At 38.7% G+C, this 16651-nt stretch overlaps 1 protein-coding gene across 14 annotated transcripts in view; it reads right to left on the bottom strand.

The window, feature by feature from the left end:
- Positions 1-16651, bottom strand: part of MYO3A (myosin IIIA) — a 285436-nt gene that overhangs the window by 113630 nt on the left and 155155 nt on the right. For all 14 annotated transcript variants that reach the window (XR_612315.3, XM_008974870.3, XM_003821407.4 and 11 more), the window contains 3 exons: positions 10944-11146; positions 2863-2961; positions 2660-2774 (listed from right to left, as the gene is read on the bottom strand). Coding sequence is in view for 13 of the 14 variants with exons in the window: in XM_008974870.3 (XP_008973118.1) it covers positions 2660-2774; positions 2863-2961; positions 10944-11146 (417 nt within the window). In the remaining variant the exon portion in view is untranslated. The remainder of the gene's footprint in view (positions 1-2659; positions 2775-2862; positions 2962-10943; positions 11147-16651) is intronic.

The raw sequence follows: 16651 nt of genomic DNA, 5'->3' as shown, positions 1-16651 counted from the left end.
ATATTTAGAAAACCCCATCGTCTCAGCCCAAAATCTCCTTAAGCTGATAAGCAACTTCAGCAAAGTCTCAGGATACAAAATCAATGTGCCAAAATCACAACCATTCCTATATACCAATAACAGACAAACAGAGAGCCAAATCATGAGTAAACTCCCATTCACAAATGCTTCAAAGAGAATAAAATACCTAGGAATCCAACTTACAAGGGACGTGAAGGACCTCTTCAAGGAGAACTACAAACCACTGCTCAACGAAATAAGAGGACACAAACAAATGGAAGAATATTCCATACTCATGGATAGGAAGAATCAATATCGTGAAAATGGCCATATTGCTCAAGGTAATTTGTAGATTCATTGCCATCTCCATCAAGCTACCAATGACTTTCTTCACAGAATTGGAAAAAACTACTTTAAAGTTCATATGGAACCAAAAAAGAGCCCACATTGCCAAGACAATTCTAAGCCAAAAGAACAAAGCTGGAGGCATCATGCTACCTGATTTCAAACTATACTACAAGGCTACAGTAACCAAAACAGCATGGTACTGGTACCAAAACAGAGATGTAGACCAATGGAACAGAAAAGAACCCTCAGAAATAATACCACACATCTACAACCATCTGATCTTTGACAAACCTGACAAAAACAAGAAACTGGGAAAGGATTCTCTGTTTAATAAATGGTGCTGGGAAAATTGGCTAGCCATATGTAGAAAGTTGAAACTGGATCCCTTCCTTACACCTTATACAAAAATTAATTCAACATGGATTAAAGACTTAAATATTAGACCTAAACCCATAAAAACTCTTGAAGAAAACCTAGGCAATACCATTCAGGACATAGGCATGGGCAATGACTTCATGTCTAAAACACCAAAAGCAATGGCAACAAAAGCCAAAATTGACAAATGGGATCTAATTAAACTAAAGAGCTTCTGCACAGCAAAAGAAACACCATCAGAGTGAATAGGCAACCTACAGAATGGGAGAAAATTTTTACAATCTACCCATCTGACAAAGGGCTTATATCCAGAATCTACAAATAGCTTAAACAAATTTACAAGAAAAAATCAAACAACCCCATCAAAAAGTGGGCGAAGGATATGAACAGACACTTCTCAAAAGAAGACATTTATGCAGCCAGCAGTCACATGAAAAAATGCTCATCATCACTGGCCATCAGAGAAATGCAAATCAAAACCACAATGAGATACCATCTTACACAAGTTAGAATGGTGATCATTAAAAAGTCAGGAAACAACAGGTGCTGGAGAGGATGTGGAGAAATAGGAACACTTTTACACTGTTGGTGGGACTGTAAACTAGTTCAACCATTGTGGAAAACAGTGTGGTGATTCCTCAAGGATCTAGAACTAGAAATACCATTTGACCCAGCCATTCCATTAACTGGGTATATACCCAAAGGATTATCACACATGCACATGCACACGTATGTTTGCATGCACACATGCAAAAAAGACACATGCACACGTATGTTTATTGTGGCACTATTCACAATAGCAAAGACTTGGAACCAACCCAAATGTCCACCAATGATAGACTGGATTAAGAAAATGTGGTACATATACACCATGGAATACTATGCAGCCATAAAAAAGGATGAGTTCATGTACTTTGTAGGGACAAGGATGAAGCTGGAAACCGTCACTCTCAGCAAACTATCACAAGGACAGAAAACGAAACACTGCATGTTCTCACTCATATGTGGAAACTGAACAATGAGAACACTTGGACGCAGGGTGGGGAACATCACACACTGGGGCCTGTCATGGGGTGGGGGCAGGGGGGAGGGATAGCATTAGGAGATATACCTAACGTAAATGACGAGTTAATGTGTGCAGCACACCAACATGGCACATGTATACATATGTAACAAACCTGCACATTGTGCACATGTACCCTAGAAGTTAAAATATAATTAAAAAAAAATAAAACGTTAAAGAACTTTCTTTAAAAAAAAATGAAGTACTGATACATGCTGCAAAAATGGATGAACCTTGCAAACATGCTAAGTGAGAGAAACCAGTCACAACAGATCACATATTATATGATCCCGTGTATGTAAAGTGTCCAGAAAAAGCAGATTTATAGTGATAGAAAGTAGGGATGAAGTCAGAATTGCATCAGAAATATGCTAATTGCTACCATATTTCTTTTTGGGGTTAAAAATTTATAATATGAAAATATTCTAAAAATGATTATGGTCATGAATACACATCTCTATGAATATACTAAAGGTCACTGAAATATACACCTTAAATAGGTGAATTATATTGTATGGAAATTATATCTTAATAAAGTTGTTATTAAAAAGACTGCACTAAAAAGAACATGCAATTTATATATTTATGTAAAATTATATATGTATTTATATATATATTTCCCATATATGTATATGGGAAATGTAAGTATAAGCAAAATAAAAGGTTATGAACAAAATGAAATTCAATTATATCTCAAGGCCACTATTTCTTCACTTATAAAGTAAATATTATATTTCCAGTTATTTCATAACGCTGTTTCAATTTATGTAAAGCACTTATGCTGGTATATATTAATCACTCAATAAATGCTCTTAACATTAGTGATGATAAAAAGATACTTTCTAAAGAAGTTCAAGTGTCTTTCATACTTACCTCCATTGTAAAACCTATGACTTTGAAACATTGCTCAATTAATTCATACTGGGATTTATAGAAACTATTATTCATGATGTCTTGTACTGTTCTGAGGTGGTCATTTTGTAGGTACCTAAAAAAAATATAAAAGGAAGGATAAAAGTCTAAAATTAAGGGAAAAGTGAAAGTATTATTGATGAAAGCTCAACCTGGTAGATTACCTGGGAGGCTTATTTTCAGGCAGTTTGTAATGGGCTAGTTTCTTCTTTTCAGCCAAACCAGCATAAATGTAGTAAAAAATATGAAAATTTTTTTCTCCACTGGAAAAAAAGATATTTATAGTAAGGTAGTTAGTAAGAACATTTATTGCTTAAGTTACTTGACAATATAATTATTTGAACAACGACTGTGAGTGCTGATATGGGCTTTTCTGAATACTGCATTTTGGCTTTCTGTGGTCATTATTGTTGTCATTATTTTCAACAACCACTGTCATTAAATTCCAGAAATTATCTTAATCACTTCATAGGAATCATTCAGTATACATTCGTGAGTAACTTCCAGGCACTGTTCCAGGCGCTGGGGATATAGCAGGAGCAAAACTGTCAAAAATCCCTAACTTCTTGGAGTTTACATGCCAGTGGAGCAGACAGAAAAAGAATAATGTATACAGCCATGCCAGTGGTTACAAGTGCTACATTATCTCATTAACCCACCATAAGCCCCTGAGGTGGTCATGTGTTTCCTATTTTATGGAGAAGGAAACCGAGGATTAGAGCTGTCAATCTCCCCCAAAGCCACAGAGTTGATGATTAATATGGATTTGAATCAGGTCTATTTGACCCCAAAGCCCACGCCTTTAACCACCTTCTAATATTGTCTTTCTGAGACTCGGTTTTCTCACTTGTATGAGGAATCTCTTTCTTATAAGTCTCAAATCCCATGACTCTGTGATTCTAAGTAGCATAACTAGCATTTTCCAGATGCTGCAATAATGCCATTAAGGGAATATGAATTACAACAAGGTAAGTTTCCACTTCAGGATGTTCCACAACATAATTTCTTGGACCTTGGGGTCCCCTCTCCTTCCCTCATGTCTTCCTTCTGCTGTAGTGGGCTCCAGGGAAAAATCACACTTTCAGGCTCTCTGCTGAAACAGCAGAGGATGAACTTCCTGCTCTATAGTTTCCCCATCTCTACTTCCCTGCTTTACTTCCACTCTTGATGAGCCTAGTGGTCAGTTGGGACACCCTGGGGTTTGCATCTCTCTGTGGCATTCCCCTTCTCGTCCTCCCACTAGATTCTCCTCCTGTTTTAGGATGGTCCTCAATCTTCACTTCACTGTTCACTCCATTGTCACCAGGCTGGGGTTGGGGCAGAGTAGGATTCCTTTCACAGTGGTTAAATTAATTATGTCTCAACCAGAAGGCCTTGCTGTCTTCACTTTTTTCTATTGCTACTTCTCTTTCCATTGGTACAAAACTATCATCCCACCACAAAGCTTTGGATGCCACCATAGGGGTTGGGGCAGGAGACACTAAATTGTTGTGGATACTCCCCTTCCTGCCACTTTTGGCAGTGGCCTGAACTGTGCTCTGGGTCCTCAACTCATCACACCCAAACTTCCGGAGCAGCCTGCATCCCCTCTTGCCCTGCTCCTTTCCTTCACCCCCTCCACAGGCTTTATCAGCAAACTTAGGGGGCCAATGAAATACTTTCAGAAAAGGAATTATTATTATTAAGCTTATTTTTAGTAGAACAGAGGAGCCTTTGAATTCTTTTCCATATGAAGTACATGGAACGGAAAAAAAGCCCACTTCATGATATGCATAATTACACACAAATTATTTTACTTAAAAGGTAAGAAAGGACTTAAAAACATTCCAGGGTCTTCTCCCCCTGTATATTATGCAGTATAATCTCAGTGTAGATGGAAATTTACTATTGCTCTCTTTAGAAATTATTCATTCTTGCCGGGTGCGGTGGCTCACGCCTGGAATCCCAGCACTTCGGGAGGCCAAGGCGGGCGGATCACGAGGTCAGGAGATCAAGACCATCCTGGCTAACACGGTGAAACCCCGTCTCTACTAAAAATACAAAAAATTAGCTGGGCGTGGTGGCAGGCGCCTGTAGTCCCAGCTGCTGGGGAGGCTGAGGCAGAATGGCATGAACCCGGGAGACAGAGCTTGCAATGAGCCGAAATTGTGCCACTGCACTCCAGCCTGGGCAACAGAGCGAGACTCCATCTCAAAAAAAAAAAAAAAAAGAAGAAATTATTCATTCTTTCAGTATGTAGAAGTTTTCCTCAGAATCAACAGTAACTCAAATATATCCATATGTATTTACTCTTCCAATAATGCAGTGGAGTTTTAGAACAACTGTGGCTTTATTTTATAATCTCTAGTTTTGATCCAAGGTTCCGCCAAAAGCCATCACAAGAATAATTTTTTACAGAAGCTCAATAAGGACTCCAACACATCAGTCATGTAGGTTTAAAATAACATTAAAGCTTTGATACTTGTTACAGACACGCTAATAACTATTGAAGGTACCCTGTTTGGTCTTTCTTGAAAGTTAACAAATTGAAATACTTAATATGAAAGGGTAGAGTTTGATAAGGTGAATAATGCAGATCTCTGGTCTTCCTTGTTAGTATTTCAAAAGGAAGGAAGACATTTTCTAAAGAGAAAAGTAACAATGCTATTGGTTAGCATGCATTCTGCACTGAAACTCTCCCGAGTGAAGAGAGAGTCGGGGGGTCTTATATAACTAGAGAAGGATAGTTCCATTCCAAAAGAAAAGGACTATGGGAAAAGAAACATTTGAGATGTGTATTCAGTTGAATTTGAGATGGTAGCAGGATATGTAGGTAGTTGGCAATTTTTAAAAAAATGTAAACGTTTTTCAGTTTTAAGAGAGGGGGAGAGGTATGTCTTTGGGTGTCAATCACGTAGAGCTCTCTGTTGAGGCCATAATGTCAGAAGAATTTGTGAAGTGAGAGAGTGTAGAGAAAAAACGAGAAAAGCTGCAGGGACAAATCTTTGGTAAATATACAATGTGAGACTGGATGGATAAATCTAAAACAGAAGAAAAATTCAGGGAGGTAGGAGAGGAATCAGGAGAATCTAGTCATGGGGCAAAGAAAAGTGAAGGTTTCAAGAAAAGGGGTGGTCCAGAGGCTGGGTCCTTTCCTTCAGAACCCATCCTATTCTGTTACTTGTTGTGGTCACCAGTGATAATGCAAGTAACACCAACAGTGCGTACGAGTGAAGTTAGAACAAAACTGAAAGTTTCCTTTAGTTCTTGTCTTTTCTCACCATAGAATAATAAAAACTTCTCTACGACTGGCACAGCATATAATTCAGTTTGCTTTCTTCTAATGAAGCACACTGACTGTGCACTTCACTCATGTACATTGTATCAGTTAAGTGCTAACAATGTGATTGTTAACATTAACTAATACAGTGCAATTGTGAATGTTAACACTGTACTACATTGTTCACAATGTACACTAATTGTACATTGTATCAAGTGTTAACAATCATGATCACATTTGTATCAGTTAAGTGTTAACATTTGTGATTGTTAACAATGTACATTAATTGTACATTGTATCCGTTAAGTGTTAAAACTTAGACAAACAATATTAATGGATTTCTCTTCATCAGTTTACATTTATTGAGAATTATAATTTGAAAAGATCTGGAGATACTATTGGGACTATACTGATCTTCAGCGGACAATCAGAAAGTTAAAGAAACACGAAAAGAACACACCTCCAAAGCTTACCTGGGGTCACTAACCATATCAAGCTGTGCTTAAGAACACAGAGCACTACAGTATCCCACACTTGCTAATGTTTTCAGGGGTTCCCAGGTCAGGACCGCCTGGGGACAGACATAGGGTCTTGCAAGTTACCAAATATAATTTCTCTTATTGTGGCCTCATTCCTACTTGTGGATCTTCTAACACTTCTTCAGAGTGAGTTCCACTCAGCTGCTTGCAGGAAGGCCCTCCGGGCTGTCTCATATGTGTGTTCACCTGCTTTGCACCCTGCAGATTACCTGTGCAGCCAAGGCCTCTGACAGCCTCAAATGGTGTCAAAGTACTCACAAGGGTATAGCTTAACTCACCTGTGAAACCTTTGAATCTTCAACGAAGTGGCCAACAATCAGACTTAGAAAGCTAATAATGAAGGTTTGCATTTTTTTTTTTTTTTTTTTGAGACGGAGTCTCGCTGTGTTGCCCAGGCTGGAGTGCAGTGGCGCGATCTTGGCTCACTGCAAGCTCTGCCTCCCAGGTTCATGCCATTCTCCTGCCTCAGCCTCCTGAGTAGCTGGGACTACAGGCGCCCGCCACCACACCCGGCTAATTTTTTGTATTTTTAATAGAGATGGGGTTTCACCGTGTAGCCAGGATGGTCTCAATCTCCTGACCTCGTGATCCACCCGCCTTGGCCTCCCAAAGTGCTGGGATTACAGGCGTGAGCCACCGCACCCGGCCGAAGCTTTGCATTCTTAAGGCACTACAGGGTATTCGTAAAACAACACTTTCAGTTTTTCCTTTTTAATCACAGCTCCCTCCTTGTAAACTCTCTCCTCGTGGATATGCAGTCTCCTCAGTCCCCTCCTCTTGCCACCTACCTGCTCAATCTTAGCAGATGAACTCATTTCCTACTTTCATGAGAGACTAGAAACCAATGAGTGATCAGCACGTTTTATATCATACTGTGAGCTGTGTTACCACAGGAATCCTGCCTTACTTGGCTTTATGTCTCCTGTGCCTAGCACACAGTAGGCACTCAATAAATATGTGTCAAATAGACGGATGGCTGGATGGATGGATGAATGGTGGGCTTGGGAGTCAGACAGAAGGACGAGGCTTCAAACTCCAACTCAGTCATTGCCAGCTTTTTGACATTAAGCAACTTATTAAAATTCTCTTAGTTTCTCACTTTTAAAAGAGAAAATGACACCCTGTCACATGACTGGAAGAATTAAAAGAGATAATGGCTGTAAGGTGCTTAGTGCAGTGCCTGACATAGAGTAATTGCTCCATAAATACATTTCCCTTTCTCCACAATGGAGAGGACCATGTCTGCCACTTATTTATGTCTCCTATAGAGTCCTGTTAAGTGCTGGGGACATCAGAGAAATGCAATCAATGCTTGCTGAACTAAACTGTAGTAACAGGAGGAAACTGCAATGGAAATAGCTATAATTTGTATTTATGAGAATTATCTAGCATTGCCTTCAATAGGTTCATCTTATTCTTGAAATTAAGTAGCCTCTTTTAAAATTTTCTCCTTGAAAACTATCTATGTTTAGAAAAGGATTTAAATCACAAGTTATAAGATAGTACTATCATCATTAGAAAGGTAATCTAAAAATAAATGTGGTCAGAGATTGAGCTGGGATGACATCGCCAGAGGCAAAAACCGAAGAAAAGAACAAAATGTCTTAAAAGAAAGGGTGAGTTCATTAAAAAAAGATACTCGTCTGCTCTAATTCTTCTCTGCTCCTCAAATCATTCTACACTCTTCTTTGTCTTGCTCTGGGACCCCAAGGGCCAATCCCTACAGCCTGCAATTCTTGGGCTCCCTTGCTCTCTGGCTTCCATATGGGTTCAGCCAATAGGAAGCACAGGCAGGAAACAGGCGAATGAAGGAGAGAGAGGCTGGGATGTTATCCCCTTGCTCTCTCCCTGACTGGCTGTGTCCCATTAGGGCCATAGCTCCAGACAGGCAGCCCCTGATCCACAGCTGCAGCTGGCACCAGGCACTAGTGCTGCCCCTCCCTCCACCTGCAGACAGGAAGGCAGCCATGGCTCCTCATCCCTGTTAGTCCATGGGCTTCTCACCATTCATTCTTGGCTCTTCAATGCCCATGTGATCTCTGTAAACAGTTTTCTCAGTTAAAACCCTTGAGCTTGTTCTTTCTGTTCAGTACCCTGATTGATAACAGTGCAATTAAATTTATAATTTGTAAATGTACCTATTAAGAATTCTTCCATCAATCACATGTCTGATATTTTCATATTCATAGGTCACTCAAAGCTCCTCTGGAACTTAAAAATGCAATTAAATTAGGTGAAAGAAAAAACAGATATAAAAATGGAAAAAGTGTTATAAATTAAAGACAGCTGTGCTCAAATTATAACTGAGTTATATTTCCACTTGATTGTGAATTTGGAATTTGGAATGCTTTTCCCCAATAAGCAAACTTGTAAAATTAGAATAGTTCCTTAGGGGGAAAAAAACTACTTAATTCACAGCATGCCTTAAATATAATCCTGACTACGCTATTTCTTAGAATGCATCCTACGGTATTTCAGTAAGCATTAATGATATTATTTCTATGGTTACAAGCTCAGGGCCTCATTGTGTAACTCCAGAGAGTTCTGTTCATGTGCTCTTCTATATGAACTGAGTTCCTGCACTCAACTCCATAGAATACACCGTGAATTACATCCCTTGACATTGTGCAACATGGTGGTGCCATCTACCAATTAGTTACTCTTAAGTAGTTCTTCCTGAAGGGTCTGAAGGAGAAGCTTACACAATTATGAAAGCAGAACAAATGGTTTTGAGAACTAGCTAAGTTTCCACATCTGCTAAGATCCCGAGGTCCTTCTAGTTATGGGTGGCAACGGCACTGACACACATGTCCACTGAGTTTTGGGCACTGGACACACATCAATAAATAGTATCTGCCATTTACTGAACATCTTCAATATCCCAGGTACTGTGCTATATGTTATTTCTAATCAACTATTAACACTACTATTACTACTAATGGCTTAAACTTATGGGGTTCTTAATATATGCCATTCATTGTGCTATATACTATAGGTACCTTGTCTTAATTGATAGGTAGGTACTAATGCTATTTCATTTTAAAGACGAAAAACAGAGGTGCAGAGAGGTTAAGTAAACTGTTTCAAATCATACATACAATGAATTACAGAGCCAAGATCCTGTAAGAATCTTTAAGGTTTAAATATCTTACCCAAAGTGGATTAAAACGGTGTGGTACCACAGTTGAAAGCCATATGTGTTTAATAATCTTTCCTTCCATTTTTTTTTTTTTTTTTTTTGAGATGGAGTCTCGCTCTGTCACCCCAGCTGGAGTGAAGTGGCATGATCTTGGTTCACTGCCAGCTCCGCCTCCTGGGTTCACGCCATTCTCCTCCCTCAGCCTCCCGAGTAGCTGGGGCTACAAGCACCCACCACCACGCCTGGCTAATTTTTTGTATTTTTAGTAGAGATGGGGTTTCACCATGTTAGCCAGGATGGTCTCGATCTCCTGACCGCGTGATCCACCCGCCTTGGCCTCCCAAAGTGCTGGGATTACAGGCGTGAGCCACTGTGCCCGGCCTCCTTCCATATTTTTAATTGAAGACCAAAGGGTAATTTTCCATATTAGGGCTAGTGCTCAGGAGCTGGACTCCAGGCAACTTCTATTCATGACTTACTCGTGAATTGAATGACACCAAGCTTGAAGGCACTTACATTAAATAATAATGTACTAATATAAAACAAGAGCTTATTATGTTACTGTGAATTAACATGACATACTACTACAATAATGTAGAGTATGTTTAGCATAAAACCAACATAAGAAAAATGAAAGATTCTAACTTGCCATGCTTTTAAGCAAAATTATGTAACCACCAGGGTACAAATCCAATGTGTAACGATAGTTTCCTCTTTAGAACAACAAAGACGTTTTGTGAGACAGGAGAGAAACTTTGTCATTAAGCTACAAACTCGCAAAAGGAATTCATTCAACTTAATATCAAAGCATTATGAAGAGTATTGATGGCTTAAATCAGCCAGCAATAAAAGGTCAATATGATAAAGCTCCTTCTTGAATCTTTTATTTGGTCCCTTGTATATAAACATAGGAAGAATAGAATACAAAGGTCTATTTATATATGCTAGCATTTAAAACAGAAAAGGACTCAGTTACTTCTAATTAAATTTCACATTAATTTTGTATAGATAAATATATTCTCTGCTATGTCAGAATGGTCTCTAATTTACGCTGTTAGTACCTCTATCATGGGCTTAGGTTTTCTATCTGGCAGCATAAATTTTAGGTTATACATTAATTCCTCTATTGGATGTAACATATATTTGAGAATAAGACAGTGCTGATGGATCTCTTCATTCTCAATAGTAAGTGCTTTGCATATAGTAAGTGATAAATAAAATTTTATTGAATGAGAAAGACATTTTACTATTAAAGTATTATGTTTGCTTCTGCTTCCTCCAAAATAGGAAGATTTGAGATAAACTTACATAGCTTGGTGGATAACTCGGGATTTTTCCAGGAGATATTCAGAAATCTGTGCTCCCACTACCGCTCCAGAAGAGGTGAATTTCATTTCTAAGTATTTTCCAAATCTGCTAGAATTGTCATTTATAATAGTGCAGGCATTGCCAAAGGCTTCTACCAAATTGTTCACTTGTAAAATCTTCTCTTGCAAAGTTCTGTTATTAGCCTAAATAGAAAATATTAAGATATTTTTAAAAACATAAAAAATTAATTTGGTATATAATGAAATGTCTCTTCTTTGGTAAGCAATTTATGTAGATATAAACATACAAAAGCATGTTCCTGATATATTGGCAGATGTTACATCCTGGTCTATTTTCCCCCTCCCATATGTGGATTCACTCACTTGTTTTCTTAAAAAGGGACAAGGAGATATTCTATACTTTTCTATTCAAGTGCAGTTCTGTTCAGTGCCTGATTTACAAACATAATTTATAAGCAGCCTATGCACATTGAAGTACACCTGTCATTCTGTTATTCCTCCTCCACCTGCCTGAGCCCCCATCCAAATAGTCCCCAAAGCCAGAACCACTTTACTTGCTTCCACAGAAGCTGCTAACCCTGAAACTAAGAGAGGAAAGATAACTCATTAATTCAGAAGCAGAGAGAAGGGAATAATTGTGAAAACTGAGAACAGCTCAGAAGTATGAATGGGAGGAGTGGAAACCAGCTCAAGGTTAGCAGGCTTACATGGCTCTACCTCTATTCCTTCCCCATCTCTTATGCTCCTCTCCTCAAAGAAGTATGTTCCATTTTTCTTCTTTACCACTTTAGTTGAAATTCTACTGAGTAGAAATTTATTTGGGTTAATAGCCAATCACTTTTACAAAGGCATTCCAACCTCTGCCCCCAGAAGTTTAGGGAGGTATTAGTTATTCACAACTTGGCAGAAGTTAGCTTAAGTAGATTTTCAGTGTAATACCTACCTTAATACTTTACCGAGATCAACTATGTTAGAGTTACTGCAAAGTTTCTATGTTGAGGGAGAGCAGTGGTGGCTATTTCTGGAACACAGACTACATTAGAATTTGAGTGAGTTGGAGGGGGCATTCACAATGAAGTTTTGAGGCTGTGTAAGAACTTTGGGTATCTTATAAAAGAGGCAAGAAGGTGTGGAAGAAGAGTGTAGTAATTTGGGGGATGAACTTGGCTCTTTAAAATGCTTTGGGCGGGCCTTGCACCCATGAAAAAGGTGAGATAACATCTTCATTGGCATATATTGAATAGCAGTGACCTGTTAAGTAAGATTTGGAAGACTGCATATTTCAAAGGTAAGTTCTATCTACCAAACACCTCGTTTTTGCATCTGGTAAATCCTTATCAAGGACATAAGTAAAAACAAGATAAGATGTGATAAGGGTAGGAATCTGAAAATATATATATACCTATCCCCAATTAACATTAATCTAAAACAAGACAAAGAGATTAGATTAAGAAGTTTGCTGACATCTACAGAACCACATTCACACACAATTAATTTATCATTGATGAGAAACTCTATCAGCCTGCAGATCAGGACAGAATAGCAAAGACCCGTGAGAAAATTCACTCAAGTGTTCAGCTCCTCTACACCAGGATAATATGCTGTGCCTCACTGCCCTCGTGCCCCACATTAAGTCTTATCTCACTGTTGTTAAAACCTTTTAGAATGATACTTCTAGAAGTAAGGAGAGGGTGGTTGATGGGCAAGGGGGAAGAAAAGGCAGAGATCAGACACCTGGGGTAGCGCCACCTTTTTTTTTAGGTCTCTCCTGGCTCTTCCACTCCCGAGAGGGTCACAAATCTGGTAAGTAGAGGTTATATTAAGCCACTAGGTCAACACATCTGATAGAAGATACTAAAACCAGTCAATTATTTTTTAACAGCAACATGGAATTCTTCCTACTCATCATTTTGAATTAGGAGTGACATCAAGATGGTTGGCCAGAAGCTCCTAGTGCTCTCCCTCTGATATGGTTTGGCTCTGTGTCCCCACCCAAATCTCATGTCAAATTGTAATCCCCACGTGTCAGGGGAGGGGGCCTGGTGAGAGGTGATTAAATCATGGGGGCGGATTTCCCCCTCACTGCTCTTGTGATAATGACTGAGTTCTCATGAGACCTGATGGTTTAAAAGTGGCATTTACCCCTTTGCTGCCTCTTTCTCTCTCTCCTGCTTTGCTGTGCTTGCTTGCCCTTCACCTTCTGCCCATGATTGTAAGTTTTTTTGAGGCCTTCCCAGCCATGTGGAGCTGTGAGTCAACTACACCTCTTTTCTCTATAAATTACCCAGTCTCAGGTAGTTCTTTATAGCAGTGTGAGAATGGGCTAATACACCTTCAAGCCTCCCCCTACCTGCAAATGAGTAAACAAGTACATTTAAACCAAAATAACTAAAGGAGCACACTGGAGAACAGCAAAAAAGCAGCCAGAAGAAATCCTGTAGAGCACGGAAACCCAGGAAGGCCACATAGAGAAGGAAAAGAAACACCTTACCTTTACCACCTCATGCCCCAAGTGGGGATCAGCTCACAAGCAGGAAGGAAGGACAGCTCCCTGCAAGGAAAAGGTAAGCAAGATACCCCAGCAACCTCTCTCACTACTGTGGACACTTGCAGTCATTGCGACTGGAGACCCCTGCAGTCTGCACAGGCTCTGAGCCTGGCTGAGGGAGCTCCCTTGCACCAGAGCTGAGGCAGCACTCTGCTCTCAGAGGGCCTCAGGCCTCCTGAACACTGAAGTAGTTGCTGCCACCACACATCTCAGGTGAGATGGCACCTTGCACCCTGAGCCTCCAAGCCTCTGGCACACCTAAGCAGGAGCATCACAGATGATCAAATATGTGGAAATTAAACAAGGTACTCCTGTGGTCAAAGAAGAAAGTAAAAGGGAAAGTAAAAAAATACCTTGAGACAAACAGCAAGGAAAACACAACATACCAAGCCTATGGAATGCAGCAAAGGCAATTCTAAGACAGAAGTTTGTAGCAATAAATTCCTACATTAAAAAAGAAGAAAGCTCCAAAATAAATAGTCTAACATAATGCCTCAAGGAACTAAAAAATAAAGAGAAAGCTAAAGCCAAAATTAGCAGAAGAAAGGAAAAACATCAAAATCTGAGCAAAAATAAATCAAATAGAGAAAGGAAAAACTATAAAAAGAATCAATAAAATGAGTTTCATTTTTGAAAAAAATAAGATTGACAAACCCTTAACTAGTCTAAGAAAATAAGAGAGACGACTAAGATAAGTAAAATAAAAAATGAAAGTAGAGAAATTACAACAGGTGTTATCAGAAATAAAAAGGATCATAGGGACTATTATGAACAATTATCTACAAGCAATTTGGGTAGCCTGGAAGTAGATAAATTCTTAGAAAAATACAACCTACCAAAATTGAGTCAGAAAGAATTAGAAAGCCTGAACAGACCAAAAACAAATAAAGAAATTGAAGAAGTAATCAAAATCTCCCAACAAAGAAAAGCCTAGGATAAGGTGGCTTCACAGCTGAATTCCACCAAACATTTGAAGAAAATCAATACCAATACTTCTTAAACTCTTCTAAAAAAGTAGAGCTAGGCCAGGCATAGTGTGGCTAATGTCTATAATTCCAGCATTTTGAGAGGCCAAGGTGGGAGGACAGCTTGAAGCCAGGAGTTTGAGACCAGCCTGGGCAACAAAGTGAGACCTCATCTGTACAATGAATTATAAAATTAGTCAGGTGCAGTGGCACATGCCTGTAGTCCCAGCTACTTGGAAGGCTGAAGCAGGAGGGTCGCTTGAGCCCAGGAGTTCAGACACTGCAGTGAGCTGTGATTATGCCACTGTACTCCAGCCTGGGTGACAGAGTGAGACTCTGTCTCTAAGAAAAACAAATAAATAAATAATAAAAAAAATAGAGCTAGAGGGAATACCTTCAACTACGTTTATGAAGCCAGCATTACGTTACTACCTAACCCAGATAAAGGCATCACAAGAAAAGAAAACCACAGGCCAATTTCTCTGATGAACACTGATGCAAAAATCCTCAGTAAAATATTAGCAAACCAAATCCAATAACACATTGAAAAGATTATACATCATGTCCAAGCAAAATCTATCCCTGGCACGCAAGTCTAGCTTAACATATGCAAATCAAACAATATGATTCAACATATTAACAGAATCAAAGATAAAAACCACATAATCATCTCAACTGATGCAGAAAAAGTATCTGACAAAGTCCAACACCCCTTCTTTTTTTAATTTTAAAAGTGGAAGCTGTATTCAATTTTTCCTATGAGATTACAAAAAGAAAAGCATTTACTAAGGTATAACTCATAAGAGGTCTTTCTATAGCTATTATCTTTCTATTGATAGAATGTCCCAGATTCTTATGAACTATCTAGAAATTGCTGGTCTTGCTGTGATTTCCATTAAGTAGCAGTATTCTGCAGGAAGAAAAAGGACATTTTGGAAGGAATGAAATATTCTTTGGCATCACCATTTTCATTCCCAAAGAATACAGGAGCTACCTACAATTATATAAATTTTTCTTAGGCAATAGAAAAGCAATATTAAGCAAAGTGGTAATAAGTTTCTTTACCTTGAGAAGACACATTTTTTAATATTTTTCAACCACAGAATAATCTACATCATATATATGAGTTATAGAAGACCATTTAACATACCACAACATCTTTTCCTGATGTGGACTCTCAACAGTTTAGGTATAGAAAGAAAGTTCCTCAGCATAATATAGGCAATTTATGAAAAATTCACAGCTAACATTATAATCAATGAGGAGAAACTAAAAGCTTTTCCAATAGTATCTGTTACAATGCAAAAAATGCCCACTCTCTTCACTTCCATTCAACATAGTACTGGAAGTACTAATAAGAGCAACCAGACAAGATAAAGAAATAAAAGGCACCCAAATCAGAAAGGAAGAAGTAAAATTATCTCTACCATAGAGCCAGTTACCTACAGTCAACCATGGTCTAAAACTATTAAATGAAAAATTCCAGAAATAAATAATTTCTAAGTTTTAAATTGCATGCCATTCTGAGTAGTGTGATTAAATCTGTGCCACCCCACTCTGTCCCACCTGGAAAGTGAATCCTTCCTTTGCCCAATGTATCCATGTTGTATATGCTACCCACCTGTTACCCAACTTAGTAGCCCTCTCAGTTATCAGATCAGCTGTCACAGTATCACAGTTCTTGCAGTCAAATAATCTTTATTTTACTTAATGGCCCCAAAGCACAAGAGTAGTCATGCTGACAATTCGAATACAACAAAGAGAAACCATATTTGCCTGCTTGAAGTGAAAAGATGAAAGTTCTTGACTTCATAAGGGAAGAAAAAAAATTGTATGCTGCGGTCTACTATCTGTGAAATTGTGAAGAAGGAAAAAGAAACTTGTGCTAGTTTTACTGTCACATATCATATTGCAAAAGTCATAGTCACAGTGCATGATCAGTACTCAGTTAAGATTAAAAGGCATTAAATTTGTGGGTGGAAGACATGAACAGAAAATGTTTTCTGATTGGTGTCAGTGGTTGCACCAGAAAGCATTGAGCCTATACAAAGAAGTCAGCAAGGGATCCCCTGAAACAAGTGAAACTAAGGTATTTTGAGAGAGAGAGAGAGAGAGAAAAAGAGAGAGAGAGAAAGAAACCATATTCATATAATCTTTATTACAGTATAGTGTTAT

Source organism: Pan paniscus, chromosome 8 (genome assembly GCF_029289425.2).
Source record: "Pan paniscus chromosome 8, NHGRI_mPanPan1-v2.0_pri, whole genome shotgun sequence".
Taxonomy (NCBI): domain Eukaryota; kingdom Metazoa; phylum Chordata; class Mammalia; order Primates; family Hominidae; genus Pan; species Pan paniscus.
This window is presented reverse-complemented; position numbering and strand designations above follow the sequence as displayed.